We start from the raw sequence: 22,292 nt of genomic DNA, 5'->3' as shown, positions 1-22,292 counted from the left end.
AGCCACTACCAGCTTCAATCTGTGCATTCATCCCGTCCCTGGCTCTCTCCCATGTGTGGATAGTGTAGCCAGTGTTTCCCTGCTTAATGCCCGCCTTCTGCTCCAGCGTTTCCCTGCCCAGTGCAGACTGCACCCTCCCAGTGAACAGGACGGGTCTGTTCCCACACTGCCCCTTTCATACGCGAGGTTGTCACAGCACTTTGCAAAGCGGCACTGTAGCATTTGGAGAGGCTCATGTAGGCTGGTGAGCTCAAGCTGACAGGCTCTGCAAGGAAGGTGTTTCCACCACCCGCAGAAGAAACAAGGGCCATAAGGATAATGGGATGCCCAGAGCAGGGTTACTTTGCCCAGGCTGTGGGTGAACAGGGAACAGAGCCTCTGAGGAATGGATAAGGCACAGAAGCCCTACCAGAAGCTGACCATACTCACTCTTTGGCCAACAAGGCCTTGCTCTCCAGGGACTCCCAACTGGCCAGGATCACCCTAAAAAGAAGGAACCACAGACATGGAGACAAGCTGTTTACTGGTGGTGAGTGAGCATGAAGCACTTCCCATTGCACCCCTCATTTTGACTTTTTCTTTCCTTCTCCTACACAAACACCTTCACTTTGCAAGGGGGTCCAAAGGACAGGTTGGCATCACCGGCGCCTCTGCTCATGTTGGGCCAGCACATACCTCACAGGCTCTGTTGCAATGATGCTCGACAGGACAGGGGTCGAGGAGTAGTTTGTGCTGCCTACAGCTGCAAAGCCAGAAAATATTCCCTCAGCATGGCCCTTTGGCAGAAAAGCAGCAATGCTGGGTGCAATGCAGCATTGCAGCAGACACAACCAGAGTGAGGGAGAAGAAAGCCAGCAGCTCTTTGAGCCTCAGCATGACTGAGGAGGGTGGAGAAGAACCTCAGTCTTTGATGGCACCAAAATGAGTGAACTGAAGGTGTTGGAGCTGGCAAACAAATGGATCTTGGCAACAGGCTGTGAGGTTGCAATTTAACAGTGGGGGTACAATGGCCATAGGGCAGCTACCTTGCATGTGTGCCCATCCAAGCTAACCACTTTGCAAGGGAGAGAGCTCAGGAAATCCATAAGCATAAGGGGAAAAGGTTTCACCTATCCATACATCTTGTCCCGCAGCAAGCTGGTCTGCAAGCGATAACTGCCCAGAACAAGCCCAGCCTGTCCCAGAACCTCCCAGCTTAGGAGAAGGAGCAGCACGGGACTCTCGCTCCCTGACTCCCCAGCAAGGACATGCTGCATTCATGGCGGGTAAAGGGGTGTTTGTGCAAATCATCCTGTCCTGTTCCTGAGAAGGGCAGCCAGGAGCACAGGAGCTGAAACACTTGTGCAGTATCAGGATGCCAAAGACACGGTAGCTCCAGTGAAGTGTCAGAAGATTTGCCAAGGAAAACATGGCAAAGGATGGGGCTGGGGGTAGGGAGTGAAGAACAGCAAGGAGGAAATTGCATTTAATCCCCACATAGAGTCTGTTCAAAGTTCTGCACACAGGAGTGAACCTTCAAACCAAGCGGAAAGGGGGTCAGGATAAAATAAAAACCCTTCTGAGCTGCTCAGCACAGGGATCTTATTCAAACAAAGAGATGGTTTTTATAGGCCTTTCCACGTGGACAAGAAGGTGCATTCATGGCTCTGGAGCAGGGCACCCTTCCCCCATAACCATTAGAGGAGTTCAGTCCCCACAAAGCTGAGGCTTGCAAACTGTGGCAGGACCTTGTATGAGGGTATTTTTAAGCTTGGGACCTTCCTAAGACTCTTCTTGTTTCAAATCAGAAGCTGTCTGGATCTCTGGGTCTTGAGGACTCCCCTCTCCACTCAGATTTTGGATCTGCAAAAGAGGCGAGCTTCATTTCCAAGGCCCTTCACAGCTCTTGAGGCACAAGATCCCTGGGATGGTGCTTCTCCCCAGCACTGACAGCCTCCCCCTCAGGATGGTGCTCAGAATTTGTAAGCAAGGGCTTAAAGTTAACCTGATTTTATTTTTTAAACTTTTATCTTTTGTTGAATACGCTGTCTGCTTTGGCTGCTGGAGGGTGAACCTGCAATGTTACTCAGTCCTGCAGGAACAGAAGTTACTATTATCTCTCCAGTCTGACAGAGAAATTGCACTACGACTTTTTCTTACCTTCATGCCAGGTTCACCTGCGAGGCCAGGTTGTCCCATTGAGCCAGGCGGTCCCTGGAAAAAAAGAAAAAAGTAAAAAAAGAAAAACCCCATTGTAACGAAGTAGAAAGCAAGATCAAAGACATAATTCCTTTAGCAGAGCCCTCCTGGGACAGCAGAGCCCTGGTTGCAATGCAATTACTTCCCCAGAGTTGGCTCAGGGTACGCAGCATCAAAGAGGCCCAGTACCCCCTCATGCCTGGTTCCTGGGAGGGCTTTGCTCATCCCTCACTCCTCCTCTCTCCCCAGCCCTGTGGTAGCTCCCCAGCCTCCTCTGCCAAGCACCTCTCTCTAACTCCTTCCAGTCCCTCTGCTTTCTGAGGTTAGTAACCATGCTGGGGAGCAGCACTGGGACTAGCTGGGAAAGAAGGGAAAAGGTCCAGAATGAGACTTGAAAACCCTTCACAGGGATCCAGCAGGTTGGCTGATACAGTGGATAACAAAAATGCTCAGCTGTGCTCTTGCTCCCTCCTCACCGCTTCCTGCAACCCCACTTCTCCGTTAGCTCTGATGTGAGCACATTCTCCACACCACCAGTTTCGTTTCGGTTAGGGTTAAGCATTAACACAGCCTCGGGGTTTGCAGGCACATTGAATTGCCCTGCCTTTGCAGGAGCAGCTGCCCCAGATGACACAGCTTCGGGCGAGCCATCGGCCCCACGGTCCCGGAGAGGCAGGGGCACAATGGTGTGGCCAGCTCTGGGACAGCTAAGGGAGCCAAGAACAGCAAGGTTAGACCAAACCCTCCAGCACAAACTTTGGCCAGATTAGCTTTGACATCCATCACCCACTTTCTCTGGCTGTAATGGGCCAGCAAACATCCTAATGTCAATGACTGGGCTCAGGCCAGAAATCCATGGCCCCAGGCTGTTGCCAGGCTGTATTAAGTGAAAGAAAGCAGTTGGCAGATGAGATAACATGGCCCTATCTATCTGAGCATAGACCCTGGTAGAGGGTCTTGGCGTCCCTCAGAGTGCCAAAAATGAGTGCCTGACCTGTAAAACTATGGGAAGTAAGATGGAAAGACAGAAGATGAGAGAATGACCTTGCAAACTGTTCTTACTCAGTGTCCAGCTGCCATGTGCAGCCTTGCAATAGAGGGGTCATGTTCATTAGCTGTCTTCAGTACCAAGATCAACGGGGAGCTTTAATCTTTGTACATTTTTTACTACCTCTGGGAAGCATGGGGAATGAGAATCTGTAAAACAAGCCCAAAGATGGGACAGCAAAGCTTGTCTTTAAAGGATTTGAGTGGTTTATTTACTTATGGTATTTGCTTTCTGGACAACAATCTCCCTTCTCTTTACAGTTGGGAATAGAAGAAAAAAGAGCACATAGTCAAGGGTGCACTCTGCTACCCAGGGAATAAAGCCAGTTCCTGGCTTGCTGAAATGGATTCAAGCAGCAGAGGCAGCAGGGTGTGTGTTGGGTTTATGAACAAATGGTCAAGTCACGCAATGAGAAAAATCAAGCTCCAATAAAAGCAAAAATCCTGCTTTGGTTTCTCCAGAGGTGCCAGTGCAGAGAAAGGCTCCTGGAAGAGTCACAGATTTGAATAAAGCTCTGTCCTTTCTTGGTTGGCAACATCCAGAGTGGCTCGGTAGCAGCTTTCCAGCTCCCCAGTGTGGTTTACCACGCTGAGAGCTCTCTCCATCCAGTCTAGCAGCCATGAGAATGGAAACTTTCATGACTCATACACTTTGCAGTAGACTGCATTAAAAGCCACCTTCACTGCTGTTTTCACAACTGAGTGAAACATCATGTCTATATTACAGCTCGGGATCTATGGAAAGTAGCTACCCAAGGGGAACTGGCACATCTGGTATAAGCAGCCAAGACTATAATACTTCAAGAGGAGTGAAATCAAGCCAAGACTGCATAGAAGTTAGGGGAAAACCATGGAGGCATCTCCTGCACTCCATCGGGGCACTGTTTGGCAGCTGTTGCTGCTTTGGTTACGGTGTGTTTGTGCCACTGCTTCATGGCAACGGCAACCCAAAAGCACAGTCAGCAGCAAAGGCATTTTCTCTGAGCTTCTTCCACTGGCTGCAGCAGCTTGCGATGGGACTGCAGCAGCAATCCAGGTGGGCTGACAAAACTGTGTCTTGTCAGCAACAGCACCAGTAAGGGGGAAAGAAAAGACGGGTTTTCAGTTTGAATTGTTACTGTATTTGGTGCAGAAAGGTGGTCCCTGGTAAAGTCGTAGAGTCATGCCTGTGACATGCTTGTCAGTGTGGTCAGCTTTTAAATGTTTCTCTTGGTATGAAGATGGGTCTGCACATCTACTAACTCAGTGTCTACGGGCTGTGATAGAAATGATGCTCAAATTTCTGATTTTCACGGTTTACTTTGGAAGTTGACTTTCAGACTTGAGGGAAATCCTTCCGCATGTGTCCCCAGGTGTGGAAGGATGCACCTCTGCACATATACTCCTCCCTCAGTCCTGCTACTCTCAATGCAAGGGGAAAAGAATTAGGAGTAAAGATTAGACCTACCTTATGCCCGATTTCTCCCAAAGGCCCAGGTGGCCCCTGTGGTCCTTGTGGACCCTGAAATAGAGACACAAGGCTCTTCTCATACAGCTGTTTTCATTTCTGAAGGGCCATCGCTTCCATGGCCTGTAACATAAAACACCAGTTCCCTCCCACATCACAGTGGAGCTACGCAGCATGCAAGAGATTGCCAGTGAGATGAAGAGGCCAGCGATGGGTGTGCTGAGGCACCTTAACAGGCAAACAACAGCTCAGAAAGCCCTTCATCTTTCTGGCTCCCACCTAAAACAACTGCATTTGGCAACCTGAAAATGCTTGGTTTATCCTCTCCCTTCACAGTCCAGGTCAGTCCCCATAGACACAGAGAAGAGGAGATGACTCCTCTTCCTGCTTCGGTGGTCCTCTTTGCCCTCCTTGAGGTCTGTGTCTTCACCTGTCATCTCCCAGTGCCTCCCCCAAAGCTGTGGGCTCAGTTCTGACACCATCAGCCTCCCTTGTGGTCCCCCTTCCGCTCTACCTACCAATCCAGGCCAACTCCTCCTGTTACATCTGGCCCTGTCCCAGACCCAACCTTGCCCTTCTTTTCTCCCTTCCCTTTGGAAATCCAGCCCAGGCTGTATCTACACTCTCCCTGGTTGATCCACAGCCCCTTTTTGCTTTCCAGAGGTCTGACATTGTCTTTCCTCATGCCTCCCAGGACTCTAGCCAAGTCTTTCACATCTCTGACCATGCTAGAGCTGGCAAGGAGAGAGAAGCTGGGAAAGGGAATAAGTGGTGGGGAAGAGACAGAGAAAGAAATGAAGCATTTGTGTGTGCAAGGAAGGACAGATGAAGAGAGAGTGATAAGACACTTGCCGGGTCGCCTGGAGCCCCTTTTGCTCCTGGAGGTCCAGAAGGTCCTTGAATACCCTAGAAAAATTAACACCACCAAGGTCAGCTCCAACCCCATAGCAATCCTTCATGCCTCTCAGCAGTAACATGCATCGCAGAAATGCTACAGTAAAAGGAGTGGAGAGATGGCCCCATAAGTGTGAGACACTGTCCAAATTCTTCCTCCTGGACCAGGGCTCAAAACTTACGGACTTGAGTGAAACCGAGGTTATGAAAGGAAGGACAAGGGATGGACACTTACTGGGAAGCCACGTGCTCCTGTCTCCCCAGTCTCACCCATCTTCCCCTGTGAACACACAGTTGGAGCAATTAGCAGCTGGGAACGTGCTGAGACAGCTGAGGTGCTTTGGCCAGAAGAAGCTGCAGTTCCCTGGGCACCGTGTACATGTGGGTACCCCCATGGGGGACTGATACCATGTCAGGTTTGGCAGGCACTGGCTCTCACAGAGGACATACCTGCAGCCCATCTGGCCCTAGCTTGCCTGGCTCCCCTGGTCGGCCCTGCAAAACAAAAAGACAAAGACACATTGGCAGGAGCATGAACTATTGGTGATGGTCTTCTGCCCCAGCCCATCTACTCTTACATTTTTGTGCATGAAATATCCCCTCCAGTTTCCTGCAGCTTTTGAGAGGTCAGGTGCCCAGCATCCTGTCCTGAGGAACACCCCAACCAGCAGGGACTGTGGGCAATGTGCTGCACAATCTAAGGTTTTTTGAGCAAACACTGCTTTGGAGGAAGCTGGGATTCTCAGGAGACTCAGCACAGCCCTGCTTGCAGTGCATGAAATAAGGGAGATTCCCCATTCAAATTGCATTCACAGGGTCATGTGTGCTGTGCAGGAGATGGAGTCCATGACATTCAACGGTAGTACAAGGGTCCAGCTCTTACATCAGACTGTTGCCAAAGGAAGAAACTCTCTCATGCACCCATCTCAGAGGCTATCGTGAACCCGGCTTACCCTGGATGAGGGTCTGCTTGGGCAGGGTATCTGCCAGGCTCTCTTTGCACCAGGCATCTCTTGCCCCGTGTTTTTTCCTGTCCTAATCTAATTAACATGAATTACATCAGAACAGGTACGTATTCCCTTAGGTCTTATTTTACCAGCTGTGTTAAATTGCCCTGATTTTAGTGCTACGTTCACATGTAGGAGTCAAATGCACTCACTGCCAGTTAAAGCTACTCCCATTCCTGTGAGGGACTCTATTTTTTAGCAGAGGCCCTTTTATGTTTGTGGACTGCCTCTGTATTCAGGGTCTCAGACCCAAGCAGCAAGGGTCCTGGTGCCCATGTTGGACAGATTTTACTCTGGTTGCATGAAAGCATCCCTGCTTGTTGATCCTCATGGACTGATTGAACATCCCCTGTTCCTGGAGAAGTATGTGACCTTGGTCCTGCCCAGAGCATTTCATAACACAGCTAAGAGTAGCCTTGGCCAACCTGGCCACCCACTGGCACTCACCTTGACACCTCGTGACCCCAGCTCGCCTACTGGTCCATCAGGCCCTCTGGCACCCTGGAAAAAGGCAAAAGAGGGGCAAAACTAAGAACAAAGAGTATATATCTCACTGGAAAATACAGCAGTCATCCTAGCTTTGGCCACCAGGAAAGTCCACGAGATCAGACCTGGCTAAGTCAACCTATACCTGGTTGGGTTGAGCACAGCAGCTCACAGCCAAGGACTCAGAATATCCTTCCTGTGTTTTGTTGCTTCATTTCTCACCATTACCAGCACACAGCACCAAGGTACTTTTTATTGCTGTTAAACCAACTACCAACTGCAGACCACAGCCGGAGGAGAAGAGCAGACCAGGAACAGCCCTATTTCAGACACCGGTTACTTGACAACAGTTTTGTGATGCACAGAGTTGCAGTTCTAGCTTTATAGATAGCAAACCTCTTCCTTCCTAGAAACCCCGTTTTGCCAACTGCCCCTGCCCTTAACTCTTGGCATACCACCCTGTCTCATGGTCACAATCAGGGCAATAAAGCTACAAAATACACTGAGGCACACGAGCCCCCACCATACAGTACCTTCACAATTGTCCTGTGCTCCAAACTGCTCCTAAAGAGCAGGGTGTATTTGCTGGCAGTTGAACTCCAAGCCTTCAGCTTCAGTTACCTGCTATTTAAAGAACTGGCTGCTGTTAAGGATCAGACAGGTGCTCATGCATATGCATGCTGGGAGGAGCACAGCCTGCCATGCCTGCTTTGGCACGTCTGGTCCTATGCCCGGCATCTGCTCCTGGGTGTGTGCATGCATGCAGCAGGCATGAGAACCTCGGGAGGTGTACGGGACACGCACACGCCTGCAAATGCTCTAGGCACGTACAAGAGTCCAGACAGTGAGCGATCCTGGACGTGATTAGCTAAAATTGAACAATTCGTGGTACAGCTCGGGCATCCTTGAGGAAGGGGTGTCCTTGTTCTTCCAGAGAGTTCTAACTGAGGAGAGCCCTGGGAAGAAGGGATAGCTGTGATCTAGCTTTCAAGCTAATTTCAGAAGAGCTGAACGCACAGCCCTCTGCACCATTCAAACCCCAGAAACCAGTGTGTCACACTGACAGAGAATAAACAGAGCCACGGTTGGGGAAAATAAAACAGTAAAAAAAAGGGCATATCGAGAGACTCTATTAACGCATGTCATGTTCATAATCAGGCCATGAGCTCAGTTAGGACTCCTAGGCGCTACTGCAATATAAATAATAAATAAAAACACAGAGTGGTGCTAGAATGTAGTGGTAAGCGGAATCCTGAGAGCAGGCCAATGCGGAAATAGAGAAAACAGGAGCCAATGTGCTTAATCGGGATGCAAACTGAGTGCCAAAAGTAATAACAGAGCTAGGGAGCCAATGCGTTAGAAAAGCAACTCCAATATGACAGGCGAAGAGAGAGAGACTCACAAAGAAAGGCAGTGTAACAGCAGAAGATGCATAGGAAACTTAGCCAAGTTATTACAGCAGACAAACATTGTCAATATAAAATAATGCAAAAACTTCTACTGCGCTTGGCAAAACCCCGTGCCGCTGAGTGTACCAGAGATTAAATAACCAAAAGCCTGCATTGCGTGCCAGTAAGACACAGCTCTAAAAAATGCTCAGCCTGGTCTCCAGGACAGATGGACAGAGAAGGACTGTGCACCAGATGGGAACACCACAACCACATGGGGTGTTTCACAGGTTGGTGCTTTGCTGATGTAATGGCAGCTCTCACCAGCCCTAGAACCCAAGTGTCCCAGCCCATGCTGGCCACTGGATCAGAAAGCAGTAAAAACCAAATCCACGTCCCTATAAACCTCAAAACACAGTGACATAAAACAGAAGGTCATTTAAAAGCAGGGCTACTGACAGCTCAAGTCAGACAGCACTAAGTTGGAGTAGTGGGAGAGCAGAGCTTGGAGGCATCTGGGGAGCTGCCTGGGTGACCAGGACACCCAGCAACCCAGCAAAATACACAGACCTGCCCTGGGCTGGGTACTGGGCTGCCCAAAGAGAAGGGAGGCATCGGCATGTGTGTGGCACTCGCATCCTAGGAAAGCACCCTGCCACCCAACTTCTCATCCTCCCTGGAAAACAAAGTGTTCCCTTCCTCTTTGAGCAGCCATTCAGTTATTTTGTGCAATTACATCTTTATTATATGAGATGATGGGGTGACCTGCTTGTGAAGAAGGGGAAGGGTGTGCAGAGGGGAAGGATTCAATAGCTCAGCCCTCTTATTACAGAAGGAGGGAGCAGGGATCAGAGACGAGTGGGACATGGAAATGACAGCGATGACCCAAGTTAGAGGTTTCCATTCCAGGACAGATGCTGCCGGGGAAGGAAAGTGGGATGCGTCTGGCCCCTCCAGACCCATCTTCTGTAGCCTGTCGTGCCCTGTCCTGCCCCTTTGCCAGTGCTGGGCTGCTCTAGGCTGGGTGGAGGCTGTTGGGTGCCCTCAGCCCTCACTCAGCACTGCAGCAAGGGCAGTGATGGCTGTGGTTCTCAGCAGTCCAACCCGGCAGGGCTGGCCGGCTGGCTGGGGAAGTGTTTACGGTATCCTTGTTTCTTCCAGCAGAGCCCTGTCACCAGCATTGCAGGATCTGCCAGGGCAATCTCACTTCACAGCAGTCACCTGCCTAATCCCATCACAACACATCTCATCGGCATCTGACCTAAAGAAGGAGAAAGTGACCCTGTATTTGCAAATGCATGTGGCAAGCTTCATCTTCTCCAGCCTCCTGGGCTGAAACCCAGGATAAAGGCTTCCCCTAATTTGCCCTGACAGGAAAGGCTACATTTAGTCAATTAGTTAAATCTTTAAAACTCTCTTTTACTGACAACGCCTGTTAGAGATGAGCGAGTGAGGTCCTGGCAGCTCTCCAGGGAGCATCCCATGCCAAATGCCGCAAGGCACAGCGTGGTGCCTTCCCCCTGCAGACCTGGCGGCTTGGCCTTGCAGGCAGGGCTGAGCACAGATCCCTGGGCTCCCCTTGGACCCCCACTGCTTCAAAATTAACTGCACAGCCAGGCATGCCTACCCTGAGCATGGCAGGGCAGACAGACCAGGCCAAGTGTGTAGAGAGGCGTCTTGGGGAACGTCATCCTAAGGGTGTGTACAGCATGGACCTGTCCTAAGAATGGGGTAAGAAGGGTGCAATGAAAGGCATGGCTTTATCACTGGTGTCAGCATCTCTAGGAGCCCATGAAACAGAGAAGGAAGCTTTTCTTTAGTCTGCGTTACTATTTATATGGCAGTACACAGCTCAGGAAAGGTCCCACCGGGCCAGGGCTGTACAAACAGTGCAAGCTTCAAGTAGCTTTACAATGTAAACAGGAAAAAAAGGAAGGTTAAATCGAGATCTGTCTGCTCCTTTGCACGTGGGCAGCCACGGCACAGACAGATACAGGTTCACGGCTGATGGAGCATTTGAGAAGCTGCTCAACTCTATCACCAAAGCCAGTTGGACACGAATATGAGGCTCCAAGGCATTGCCATGTCCATCTCAAAGCAGCTCACTCAAGGTCACGCAGGGAGTCACAGCACAGGGACGTGCGTGGGCAGTCCCACTGCAGCCCGTGAGCCACAAGACCAAGTGTCATCACTCATTGCTACCTAAACAGATGAGTTTCCCCTTTTGTTTGTGTTGTCAGGAAAGAGAAGCCAAACTGGTATCGCACAGGAAATCGCAGCTCTGCAACCCTGTGTCAGAATGCTGATATTCCAGCTGCAGTAAGTCACACTTGTGCTGAGGTCCTGGATCTCAGCAGGCAGCAAGAAACTCAGGGCTGGGCAGAGCCCAGCACTTCTTAAACTCTAGTTTCAACATCTTATGTGGGCACATTTTTCACTGTAATCCCTGCATAGGTCCCCACAGAGCTATATAGTAGAAAGCTAGCATTAAGTCCTTGCAAGTCTCACCTGCAGTCACATTGTGCCCCCTCTAACCGTGAGTTACTTTTAATGTAGGCTCCAGCAACAATAGCAAAGTAGGTCACAGTGCCACACGATCTGTGGGTACACAGGCCAAGACAGTATTTCCCATAGAGATGTGCAATACTGAGCAGCACTATCAGCAATCCCAGACTAAACAGAGTGTTACGATGTTGGCTAGATAAGAACAGCTTTAGCTCACAAATGCAGGGGGATTCGGCTCCAGGCTTTGCAATTCAGGCCTATTGCTAGTCCATGTGAGGCAATAGAGATATACCGTGCTGCTAGAGTAGACAACGTTCCTGCAGAACAAAGCTAAATGCTCAACAAGGTGTTTCCACAAAGCAGTGCTGCATTTCCCTCTGTTTAAACAGATACTCCGAGCTCAAAGAGAGACAGTAACCAGCCTCTGAATAGCAGAAGCACGAACAAGCGGTCAGTAGCTCTTTTCCAGAAATCTAAAGCTTCTTCCTTACCCCTTTATCCAAATATTGATACTTCACTATCGCAGTCTGGCCAAATGAAAAGCAAGCAGATGCCTTGACTGAAGCTGAAGGGAGACATTGCTGGCCGTAGATCTGTAGCTAACTTTTCCTCAAACAGTTCTAATGCTTTTTCAGCCAACTAGAAATTTCTCTGTGAGCAAAACAATATACCTCTGCTTTTCTTCCATGAACAACTACTCAGCCAGGCCAGGACAAAGTAACTATTTTCCGGTTTGCTTCGATACCACCACTTTACAAATCCCTGCAGTCAGTGATGCTGCGAAGCATCGGGTCTGTTTGGCAGAGAGCAAACGGTCCCCTCCCACATGGAGCGGCAGAGTGCTGGGAGTGCAGGTGTGCACATCTTAACTCGTCTTTGCAGGCTTCACCTGGGCAGTAGTTAATGCAGGAGCTTGATGAATGAATAGCACAGTGGAAAAGAGAAATATGCTTTGGGATTTGAAAAGCTCCTCTGAATCGCCTGAGCCAGTACCCAGCATCCCCTCTGGTGAGAGGATAAAATGCCAGAAATATTGACAGGCACCTTGGCAGAAGAACAGGGCAAGGAAAGTCACTTTACAGTAGGATTTCAGGTGCAGCTTTGTGATCTGAGTTGCAAAGTCATGGCTCCAGTTGATATTTAACCTTTTGCAGAGATTCTCAGTCAATACCGGGCTTTTTAGTATCACTATCCTCAGTAGAGGATGCTGGAGACCACACGTTTTTCCTGCTGTGAGGAGCTGATTAACAGAAATGTGCTTTTGAATTTAAGTGAGATAGGGTGAGGGACTTGCTGAATCAGCCGCCTCCAAATTTAAACCTTGATTTGGTTAAATAATTAGGTTTAAACATGTGCATAGCTGTCACTAGCTGACTGTTAAGCACATGTCTAAGTGCTACACTGAGTACAGATGAAGGGAAATAAGCCTGGGCTCACATGTCCAAGTTTCTTGTCCTTAGGGAAGAGGAGAGGGGAAACCACATTTGCGGAAGATTGTTCAGTATCAGTCTGATGGGCTAAACAAAGACTTGGGAAGGAACAATAGCCCTGTCATGACTGAAAAGAAGGTTACAATTTTTTAAAAAATTTCTTTTAAAAATTTGTACTTATATCTTGACAATACAAAAGCTATCACAACATAAATACAGACCCCAAAGAGCCTCCATTGTTTTTTACAATTGAAACCATATTTGCTATTTACATTTCCTTCAAAAGCAAAATTACTTTAATGAAGTATCCACAAACAGGGCTCATGGAATCCACAAACATCTGGAGGAGGCTATATTCATGTTTCCACTCTGAATTGAATTACGTCCCTTTTGTAAAGTAGGATAGACAGAGGGTAATGTCTGAAATTACAGTTGGGGGATCATTTCCCCATCCTGAGAAAACCAAGAGCTGGAATAGCAGGACACACTAAGCAAACAAAGAATACTATGTGCCTGGAATATCTTCTGAGAGTATGAAGAGAAGGAAAACGTGAGAGAGAGATATACAAACCAGAAATCCTCCATGCAGGAGATCTGCTGGTCCTTACAATACTGACTTTCCCACATCATATTCACTGAAATCTGTAGGATTTCAGAGAAAAGCCTGAGTTCCTTCTCTATGTTGGGGATCTTTGAAAGAACGTCTGTCTCACAAATTCTGTATGGATTATATCACTGTGGTGCTCAAACACACCAAATCTCCACCATGCCACAGTCCAGCAGTGCGTGTTGAGGGCAGGATCGGTGCAGGACACCAGCAGCAGATCCAGACGCTCAGCATCCGCTGGCAGAGGCTTACCCCTCTCTGATACCGGTGTCCTTAGGGCAAGATCAAGACCTTAATGCACCCTCTTCCCCAGGCACTGCCTCCTGTTCTACCTCCACATTCTGCACTTCCCAAGGTGACTCTTCGCAGGGCTCTGCAGCCAGCTGGGATAGAGCCACTGCTGCATTTCTGGTTTTCAGGGTTTGGGTGCACTTTGAAGTCTGGGCTTCCTCAGTGGAGGAATGTCCAGGGGGAGGGACTGGCACAGGGTCTGCCGGACTCAACATCTGGAGAGGAAATGCAACGGAAGGCCATAAAGCTGAACATCTCTACCATGTGGTATGTCATTTTGAGGATGGACAGTGCCGGCAGCAGTTGTTGTCCTGCAGGATTTCTCCTGAGGGTTTGGCACCCTCTGTCTGGATCTAGCTACACCCAAAGGTAGGTCCCTGCTGTGCCAGCCAACCTCCTTTCTTAGCAGCTGAATCTAACTTTGTTCTTGGTTTTACCTCCTGTGATAATAAATATCCCCTTTGTCATTCCTGACAGTATGAGTGGAGCTGAAAACGGCCTGGTCAGCTGTACTTTCTTTGTGGGTTGAGGACTTCAGGCCAACGCAGATGTAAGAAGCCGAAGAAGATTTACGTGCGTGAATCTTGCACAACCCAAGAGCCAAACACTGCAGTCGCACGCGGCTGCCTGCCGTAAGGAGAGGCTCAGTGCCAGGGGATGCGGCTGGCATCCCCGGCTGGCGGCTGGGAGGAGGCAGCGCTGGGACTCCTTCTCTGTCACTGCACACATTAAAGGCACTGGCAGAAATGTCTGATCCCCTTGGAAGACCCACCTCTCCAAGAGCCCACGCAGTTGGCAGCCTGGATTCATTCAGAAGGTGTTTCCCATTCAGCTCTGCGCTGTAGTTTTAACTTGAGATGTTTTCTGCTGTCCATTCAAAGCCTCCCATGAAAGAATGCCTCCAGTTTCTCATCTGTCATGATCATGGATGTCCCAGACAGCTCAGTTAATTGCTGCTATGTAGCACAGAGAAACCTCGCTCCCCAGGGGACCCTCCAAGAGTGGAGCTGGAGAATGAGATTCATGGGCCTTCCCACCAAGGAGAACAGAGGCAAGGAAGCTGTTTTTCCCAGCCAGAAGTTAAAAGCTGAACCCTGATATGCATCTGCTGGTCTTGGATGATACTGGTGTCCTTCTAGCTGTGTTTTTAAGCTTAAAGCAGTTCCAGGGTACAGAACTCTGTGGTTATAAAGCTGCCTAGTTGGTTATTCCATTTCCCTTTGCTGGTCTCAGCTATTTGAAGAGAGTATTAGCCCTGGTATAAGGAAACACGTGCAATCCTTGGCTGTCCTGAATTCCCCAAGCAGGAGTTGCAGTAGAAGCAGAGACTGGGGGTGGGTAAAACGTATAGTTTACTCCAGCCTATGTCTTTGAAAATGAAACATGGAAACAGACATCATAAGATCCTTGGAGAGAGAAATGCAAAATATGTTGTTGTTGGGGACTTCAGCAGAACCCATGTGCGCTCACTATTAAGACTTTGTAAAGCAGCTGGACAAAGAAAAACAACCCAAAGCAGGGATGCTCTTGCAATAAATGTCCCGTTGAAGAAGAAAGATTGAAGAGCTCAGTGGGACATGGGTTGGATGTCACAGGCAGGAAAACAAGCAGCTTTGGCAGGTCTAGAGATCATTCTGCTGTTGGCTGTCACCCAAACAGAGCAGGAAGAACCATACCTGATCTGACACAGAGTGCTTGTGAAATATTTATCCAGTATAACGTCTACTTGTAGCACTGTCAGTGATGCTAGTTAGTACCGTTACACAGCCCTAGGCTGGGTGTCTGCTCTTTCCAGGCAGAGTGAGGATCACATATGCTTTACAGTGTGGTATTGTTTAGATATGTATAGATAAAATCAAGGCCTTGCATTGTGGGCTGGAAAAACCCATAGAAAGACACAGTACATGCTTATAATTTGATCTACTGACAATGCAAAACACACCTTTCTCACAGCCCTGGAGAATGCTGCCAGAAGATATTAATCCTGTGAGACTGAAAGGGAAGACACGGGAGGAGTAGGATTTTCGGCTCCTTGTCAGCTCTCTTTCTGCCTGCCTTGGCTCTTAATTCTATTTCACAGCATAATATTTCCTGCTTTATCTCTGGTTAAATCACAGTGCTTCACATCTCAGCTGTTCTCTGTCCTTTGGCAGCAAAGGCACCTTTTCTGGCCTTCCACCTCCACCCTTTTCCCCAGCTCAGATACATCCTCAGATGACTAAATCTTCACCATCCTCATCAGAACTGTCTGTAAACCCTGTATTGACACTGCAGGTAGTTGGAAAAGACAAGCTGGGCCACTTCCATGACAAACTCTACACTGGGACACCCCTCTACCCATACGTGTCACTTGCATTCGCAGCCCTGGTAAGACTTGCTTCAATGACCACAGTCTTTATACACAGCAGAAACATGGCTGTGGAGGTGCTGCCCCAACTGCTGCTCATCTTCACACCCCCAGGCTAATCCACTGCATTACTATTCCAATGGCTGAAAGAGGAGAGGGATAAAAGCTCATGGAAATTGCTTACCCTGAGGCCTTTCAACCCTCTTATCCCTGGTGCACCGCGGACTCCTGCTGGACCCTGGAAGGGGAAAAGGGAGACAAAATGAAGATGGAGGAGGAGGAGGAAGGCAGCAGCTGTTGGTAAAACCCCACATCCCTACATGATCTGCAGGGGTCTCAGACACAGACCGTCGACCAGTAGGTTGGTTCATTAAACTGTTGCCAAAGACATTACCATTTTTACTTGTCTATAAATGGTCTTTTTTTTTAACTCACTTATTGTCTTTGGATTATGAACATTTAGGCCAAGGACCCTGGCTGAGTATGCTTAAGTATCTGCAACTTGTTGTCTAAGTGGTGTGATTTGAAGAGAAGTCGAACATCCAGAATTCCCTCCGAAGCTATTAAAAGCGGCTGTTGCTCAGTATCTGTATAAAAATAATAATAACCAGGATCTGTTTTTCAGGTGTCCAAATACAAAATCAGATACCTCATCTTAGGTATCCAAGTTTGACCTTTTCAGACAAATACTGATTTTATCTTCAAGTAATTGTTGCCCTGTTAGTGCTGCATAAATATTCATACTGGCAGAAAGATGCTAATTTCATTTGGACTGTTGCTGTTGCTGATGATCCTGTTCTTCTTACACTTACAGAAAGGTTTCAGGTTTTCTTTTAACTTGTATTTGTATGCACTTGATTCATTAATGTACATACAGAAAATGCCGAAGAAAAATAAACAGCTTTTTTTTCTGTTAGAATATTTATCAGTTTCAAAAATTAAAGGATATGTTCAATTAACAGGACTTATTTCTGTATTACAACTTTAAAAAACCATATGTAAAGTTAGTGCCTTCTGCTGTCAGAAAAGAAAACCTCAGAATGACACATTCCATTCTTACTCTCTCAAACGTTCCACATCAAGTTTTGCTATTTATATATTAATAGCTTTTACCAACTGTCAACCCTCCAAACTCCACCAAGGATCAGAACAAAACTGGACTGTGATCTTCCTACTGCTTGTACCACTGCCACTAATAAAGATTTTACTTTTGGAATGGAGGTATCTTTCTGCATGGCATGTAAGTTCAGAATACAAGTGAATACAAGTGCTTAGCTGTTCTCACTCAAGATGGAATAATCAGTGGACTGTAACTATATTTGTAATCACAGTAAATCTCAGTTTTGCTAGTGAGGTCAGTAGCGACTGGCACAGACAAGTAATAGATGTGTCAGATGCCTGTTTTATAGAGATTTTTATGATAAACACATACTGAAATGAAATTCTTTGTTGGTATTTGGAATATCCTCCTGGAAGTCTCAGCCTACCCCAAATAGCTTATGAAAATACAAGTACAGAAACATTTGTTGTGATGGTAAAATGTTGAGGGAACAACTAGATACCATGCTGCGAATTTCAAGGAACTGCTTAAGAGAAGATCAGTGACCTTTAATATACCTATGTGTACACATTGTTTTCAAAACTGTGTATTAACACAAAAGATGTACCATGAGGCTGAGCAAGAAGAGGGAAAAGGAGTTCACAAGCTTCAGTGAGCGGAAATTAAGGGCAGAGTTTCCTACCATTGACTATACCTTTGCTTCCCATTCCCAGTCACCCTCTATTGAATTAATCAGCCATCAGAGCTGCTAAGGCTCACTGGATAGCTGGATAAGGCTCACTGGATAGCTTAATCTCAAAGATTTTAACGGTTTAGGACAAACAACAACAGCATGCCTCAGGTCTGGCTTAAAAAGGAAATAATGAATATTTGGTGGAGAAACAGGCAGAAACAGCTGGAGTTAATGAGAGGGGATTTGATATTGGGGGATTATTTGATTTACTGGCTTTGTGGGAAGTTTGACTTATTGAATTATGACTTTTTAAAATGCAGTCTTGGAGGAAACGTTTTGCTTGGATGAACTTATCTTTGCCTGCAGGAGAACAGGGAACTAAAGGAAGCGGAAGGACCTGAGGACAGTCTCAGCTCCCAGAGCTCTGCAGAGAGGTTTCGGCATCTCCAGTCAGACCTGCTGCTTCAAATCATGCTGTTGTCGTCATGCCTCAGTGAAGTAAGACAAAACTCAGCCTCAACTAGAGGTACTAGTTAGTGGTGCACTAGATAGTGCTTCAGGACTGGGAGCTCTTTACCACAGGGCCGGTGCAGAACCTGCCTCTGCAGAGGACACACTCCTGTCCTCTCCTGTGCTCGCAGGCATGGAGTAAACAGGGGGCCTGCCTAAAGCTCCAGCTATCCCCAAGTCATGCAGCAGCTAACGTGCTAGGAAAGTTGCTGAAAAAGGGACATCTTGAGATATCCAGCTGCCTCCTAGACTTCTGGCAACAGCAAGTGCTGCTGTGAGGGGCCACAGAGCAACTCGTTGCTGGGGGCTACAGGCAGCATTATGCTCCTTTTATTGTAAGGGCCTGGCCAGTGCCATGTTGCTGCTCTTCAGCTAGGGACGGGTCACCCCAAGGTGCTGCTTGACCTCAGACCTTTTCTTTCCCTCAGGTCCATTGACTTGCAAGTGTGAAATCTCTCTCCAGGCAGCAGCAGGCTGCAGCCAGTGGGCCCAGAGCATCCCCGAGCTCCCCACAGTGGGCAGAGCTGCCGCTGATCTGGAGGCCAAACCTTTGGCACTGCGCAGGCATTTCACTACTGTGATCTTCCTCCCAATTAACACCACTGTGGGAATTCACACACTGAGCAAAATCCATTCCCTGTACTTGCCCAGAGCTGCCTTTCTTTTGGTTCCAGCAAACAAGACAGAATGGCATTTGTGCTACTGGGAGAGCCAAAGCTCTGTCTAAACAATGGCTGTGGGAAACTGGAGCCACACTAAAATGTACCTCCACACCAATTGCACGCTCCAGCCACAGCTGCACATGTACCAGATGAGCCCATCCAGACGGAGGGTACATCTGGGGGCAGCTGTTCTGCTGCTCCGCTCACTCCAGTAAGGGTCTCTGGAAAGGCATGGTGCAGTCACTGCATGATGTAGTCACCACATGATACAGTTGCTGTATCGCGTGATGTGATTGCCATATTGCCAACAATTCCCAGCAGAAATAGAGGGCCTTGCAATAACACCTTGAGCTAGTGAGCTTGTGTCCTGCTAAAAGATTGAGGCTGGATTGTGAGTTTTGGATCGTCCATTAGGTAAATGGGCTACAAAAGTTTGAATTAAGCACCACTTTTTTTTTAGCATCTCTTTCCAAGTTGCTCCCTCCCATGCCCCATCCCTTTCCCCATATCTCTTGTTCATATCACACTCAAATCAACTGGGACACAGTTGCTTGACTCAGCCCATGAATGCCCAGGATACGGGATGCTGATTTTTGCTGTGTGGTATTACAAGGTGATGGTAGCCTTTACTTACTGTTGGTCCAGGAATCCCAGGAAAACCCACTCCTCCTGGTGTGCCAGGGTGCCCCTAAAAGGGAAGAAAGAAGAATACACCCGATGTGAATTCCCAGTATCTGCTCAGCCCTTCTTCCACCAAGTAGGAAGACAGGAAAAAAGGCATTGCTGGTTGCTTGCAAGGTCAGGCAGGTCTGTTATTTGTCAGGGTAAAATTGCTCAGGGGCAGATGTGGAAGGCCAGACTGTCAAAAGCTCAGCTCCAACCTTGCTGGCAATATAAGCAGCTGGATTTCCTGAACAGCCCAGGAGAGAATGGGCTGAATTAATATGAAAATCTGTCTTTGGGTCTTGCACTATGATAGACAGGAGGTAAGTGTCAGAGCAAGACAAGATCTTGCTGACGTCCCCTCTGTTAAACTCCTAAACAAGGATCCCCAAATGCCAGTGCACATAGCACAGCAAAACACCATGAGCGAGCTGCCCGAGCAGCCCTGCACGTCCACCTGCATCGGCAGCTTGGTGGGATGTGAACAACAGATCCCTGTTCCCGGACCCCGATTGTTCAGTAGCCAGGATGCTTGGAAACAGGCAATCCTTCAGGTGCTGTAGCTTGCAGTTCCTAGCTACCTCTACTTGACACAACAGGTCCTCAGCTGATGGAGCTGCAGAACACGTGTTGAAACCCAATGTTTCTCTGAGGGGGAGATTGCTGAACACGACTGCTGGGGAGAGGTTATACCTCAATATCCAGTCAGTCAAATGGCCGTTCCCATCCCTGCAGAGACAGGAAGAATTTGCGGTTGTTGGCATGTAACTAAAAGACCATGAAAAGCTGCACCCTTCACAAGAACACAGAGAGAGGCAGCAGCAAGAGCGAGAGAATGCAGACTTACTCCTTACCATCGACCCCTTGACTCCTGGAGGGCCTGGGGGTCCCACTGAGCCACGGTCGCCCTAGGAGAGACACAGGTGCATGGGGAAGAGTGAGGACTTTTGCTAACAAGCACTCTGCACTGGCAGCAATGGGGATCTAGAGCAATGAAACAACTAAGACATCCACAAATTGCAGTCTATGCCATCAGATTTCTACCCAAAAGGCTTCCAGTACAGAATAATCATCACCCTCTTTCAAGTACCCATCTCATCAGAGTAGTTAAAGGATTACAGCAAGAATTGGCTAATCCTCTGTATCCCAAGAGAGGGGACTTTACTATTACCATCAAACCACCAAGGAACAAGAAACAAGCATTGCACTCAGGACCACCTTCAACTCTGGACAGTGCTAGGACTGGATCCCAGGAGATCTCCAGCCCCTCCCACCCAAGGCATGACATCCCTCTCTGTTCTGCAGTATCATAATCCCTAGGAGTTCTGGTGTTTTTAGAGGCATGGATTTGAAAGCCGTGGACATGAGGCCCTGCTGAGAGCAGGGAATCAAGTTGGAAAAAAAACAGAGATGCTGCCTGGAATAGAGGGCTGGTGCTTTCAGAAGGAGACCGGAGGCATTTTGGGGGAATCCCTATCCTGTGGCTCATACTGAGACCACAGTGTAAACAACAATAATCTGGAGGCCTGCATTTATGAGGGGTTCGGAGCTGGATGCCTCCACGGCCCTCCCTTAAAGATATTATCCCTTCTAAAACAAGCCACCATTTGGCATTAAAAACTTAACGTACCAAAAAACGCACTTATTCCAAAAGTCTTACTTATCCCCACATACAGAACATCTCACTTCCCCTGAGTACGTACTTTGGCCCTACAGCTCAGCCAAGAACAGGAGACAAGGTGTAAGCCTCCGTGAGCTGACGCAAGGGCGAGTTGAAGGCATGGCTCTACTGACGGGATGTCGACTGCTCCTTTTTGGAGACGGTGGCAATTCCCACCATGACTGCCTGTACTCGCTCTCGCAGCCCTGGTAAAGCACCGGGAATTAGGTGTGTTATGTTTGTGTGCTTGGGGGGATGAGGAAGGAGGAGTTAGCAGATGCTGCCAAGTAGTTTACGCCCAAAATCTGACCTACCTTCCAACAGCTAAAGTGTAAGGGGAAATATTTTCTAGGCTCTAAGCAGCTTATTAAAAACAAACCCCAGAGTTTGTGTTGTCACCAGTTGGCCCTTGTAAACCAATGTAAGGATAGTTTTCCCCCTGAATGCATGGATTTTATTAAGTATGTATTAACTGTATTGTTCTCTTTGATAATCTTTGGATTCCACTGGCTTCAGTCTTAAGTTTTGCAGCTCTCAGGATGGAGATTGCTGACTCAGCTGTGTCTAATGAAAGCATATTTCCCACTTCATTTAGCTCACAACAGCATAGTAAGCTGTAGGATGCTATGCCAACTGGAGGCCTGATTGAGGTTTTGATTTGATGATAGTTATTTCTGTCATCCCTAAGTTTGTCCTGGTAGAGAAGAAGTCTGATGGAAATCACAGCTGTGCTGAGGATCTCTTAGGGCAGATTTTCAAAGAACAGCCCGGGTTTGCCTTGACACCAACATTAACATCATCATGTTATGGAGTCAATCTGCAAGATGAGGATAGTTCATGTGGTCAAGGCACTGGCGTGGAAGTCAGAGGGCCAGATGTGAATTTACTGGAGTGGCAATAAAGATCTTCGCATGTCTCCTGCATGGCAAACCCTTTATTCCTTATTTAATTCAGGGCTGCAGCTGCCATTGAGACAGCTCACTCAGGCACCAATTTTCTATGTAACCACCTTGGACACATCACAGACTCTTCATTCCTCTGTCTTCCTTCTGCAAAATGCAGCCCACATCACATCATTCCTTTTAGTTCTTGTGTGCCTTGACAGTTTGGACTGAACCTGCTTCTGCTACTGCCCTACCAGAGACCATCTAGTGTAACGGGCTTTCCAAAGGCTGCTGCAGCCAGGCAATAAAATGCATTTGCAATGAACACAGTATAACTGTCACAGAGTCTTGACATCATTACCCAGAGGACAGGGCTTGAAGTAATAAAAGTGAGAGAGAGAACTGATGTGTGGAATGCATCATTTTATGCTCTTTACTATCTTTATGGCTGGACTGTGAATAATTAAACCACCAATGAAAACCAGCAGTCTGCAACTGAGATACAATGAATGACACAGATGATTTGTCTTTGGAAGCCACCCCCGAATAAAAT

At 47.9% G+C, this 22,292-nt stretch overlaps 1 protein-coding gene across 3 annotated transcripts in view; it reads right to left on the bottom strand.

The window, feature by feature from the left end:
* Window positions 1–22,292, bottom strand: part of LOC126052149 (collagen alpha-1(XXVII) chain-like) — a 213,607-nt gene that overhangs the window by 41,056 nt on the left and 150,259 nt on the right. For all 3 annotated transcript variants that reach the window (XM_049832394.1, XM_049832392.1, XM_049832395.1), the window contains 10 exons: window positions 20,050–20,103; window positions 19,167–19,220; window positions 15,812–15,865; window positions 7,021–7,074; window positions 6,017–6,061; window positions 5,802–5,846; window positions 5,525–5,578; window positions 4,673–4,726; window positions 2,140–2,193; window positions 430–483 (listed from right to left, as the gene is read on the bottom strand). In XM_049832394.1, the coding sequence (XP_049688351.1) occupies window positions 430–483; window positions 2,140–2,193; window positions 4,673–4,726; window positions 5,525–5,578; window positions 5,802–5,846; window positions 6,017–6,061; window positions 7,021–7,074; window positions 15,812–15,865; window positions 19,167–19,220; window positions 20,050–20,103 (522 nt within the window). The remainder of the gene's footprint in view (window positions 1–429; window positions 484–2,139; window positions 2,194–4,672; window positions 4,727–5,524; window positions 5,579–5,801; window positions 5,847–6,016; window positions 6,062–7,020; window positions 7,075–15,811; window positions 15,866–19,166; window positions 19,221–20,049; window positions 20,104–22,292) is intronic.

This window comes from Accipiter gentilis, chromosome 29 (assembly GCF_929443795.1).
Source record: "Accipiter gentilis chromosome 29, bAccGen1.1, whole genome shotgun sequence".
In the NCBI taxonomy this organism is placed as follows: domain Eukaryota; kingdom Metazoa; phylum Chordata; class Aves; order Accipitriformes; family Accipitridae; genus Astur; species Astur gentilis.
Note: the sequence above shows the minus strand (reverse complement) of the source record. Positions and strands in the feature narration are given on the sequence as shown.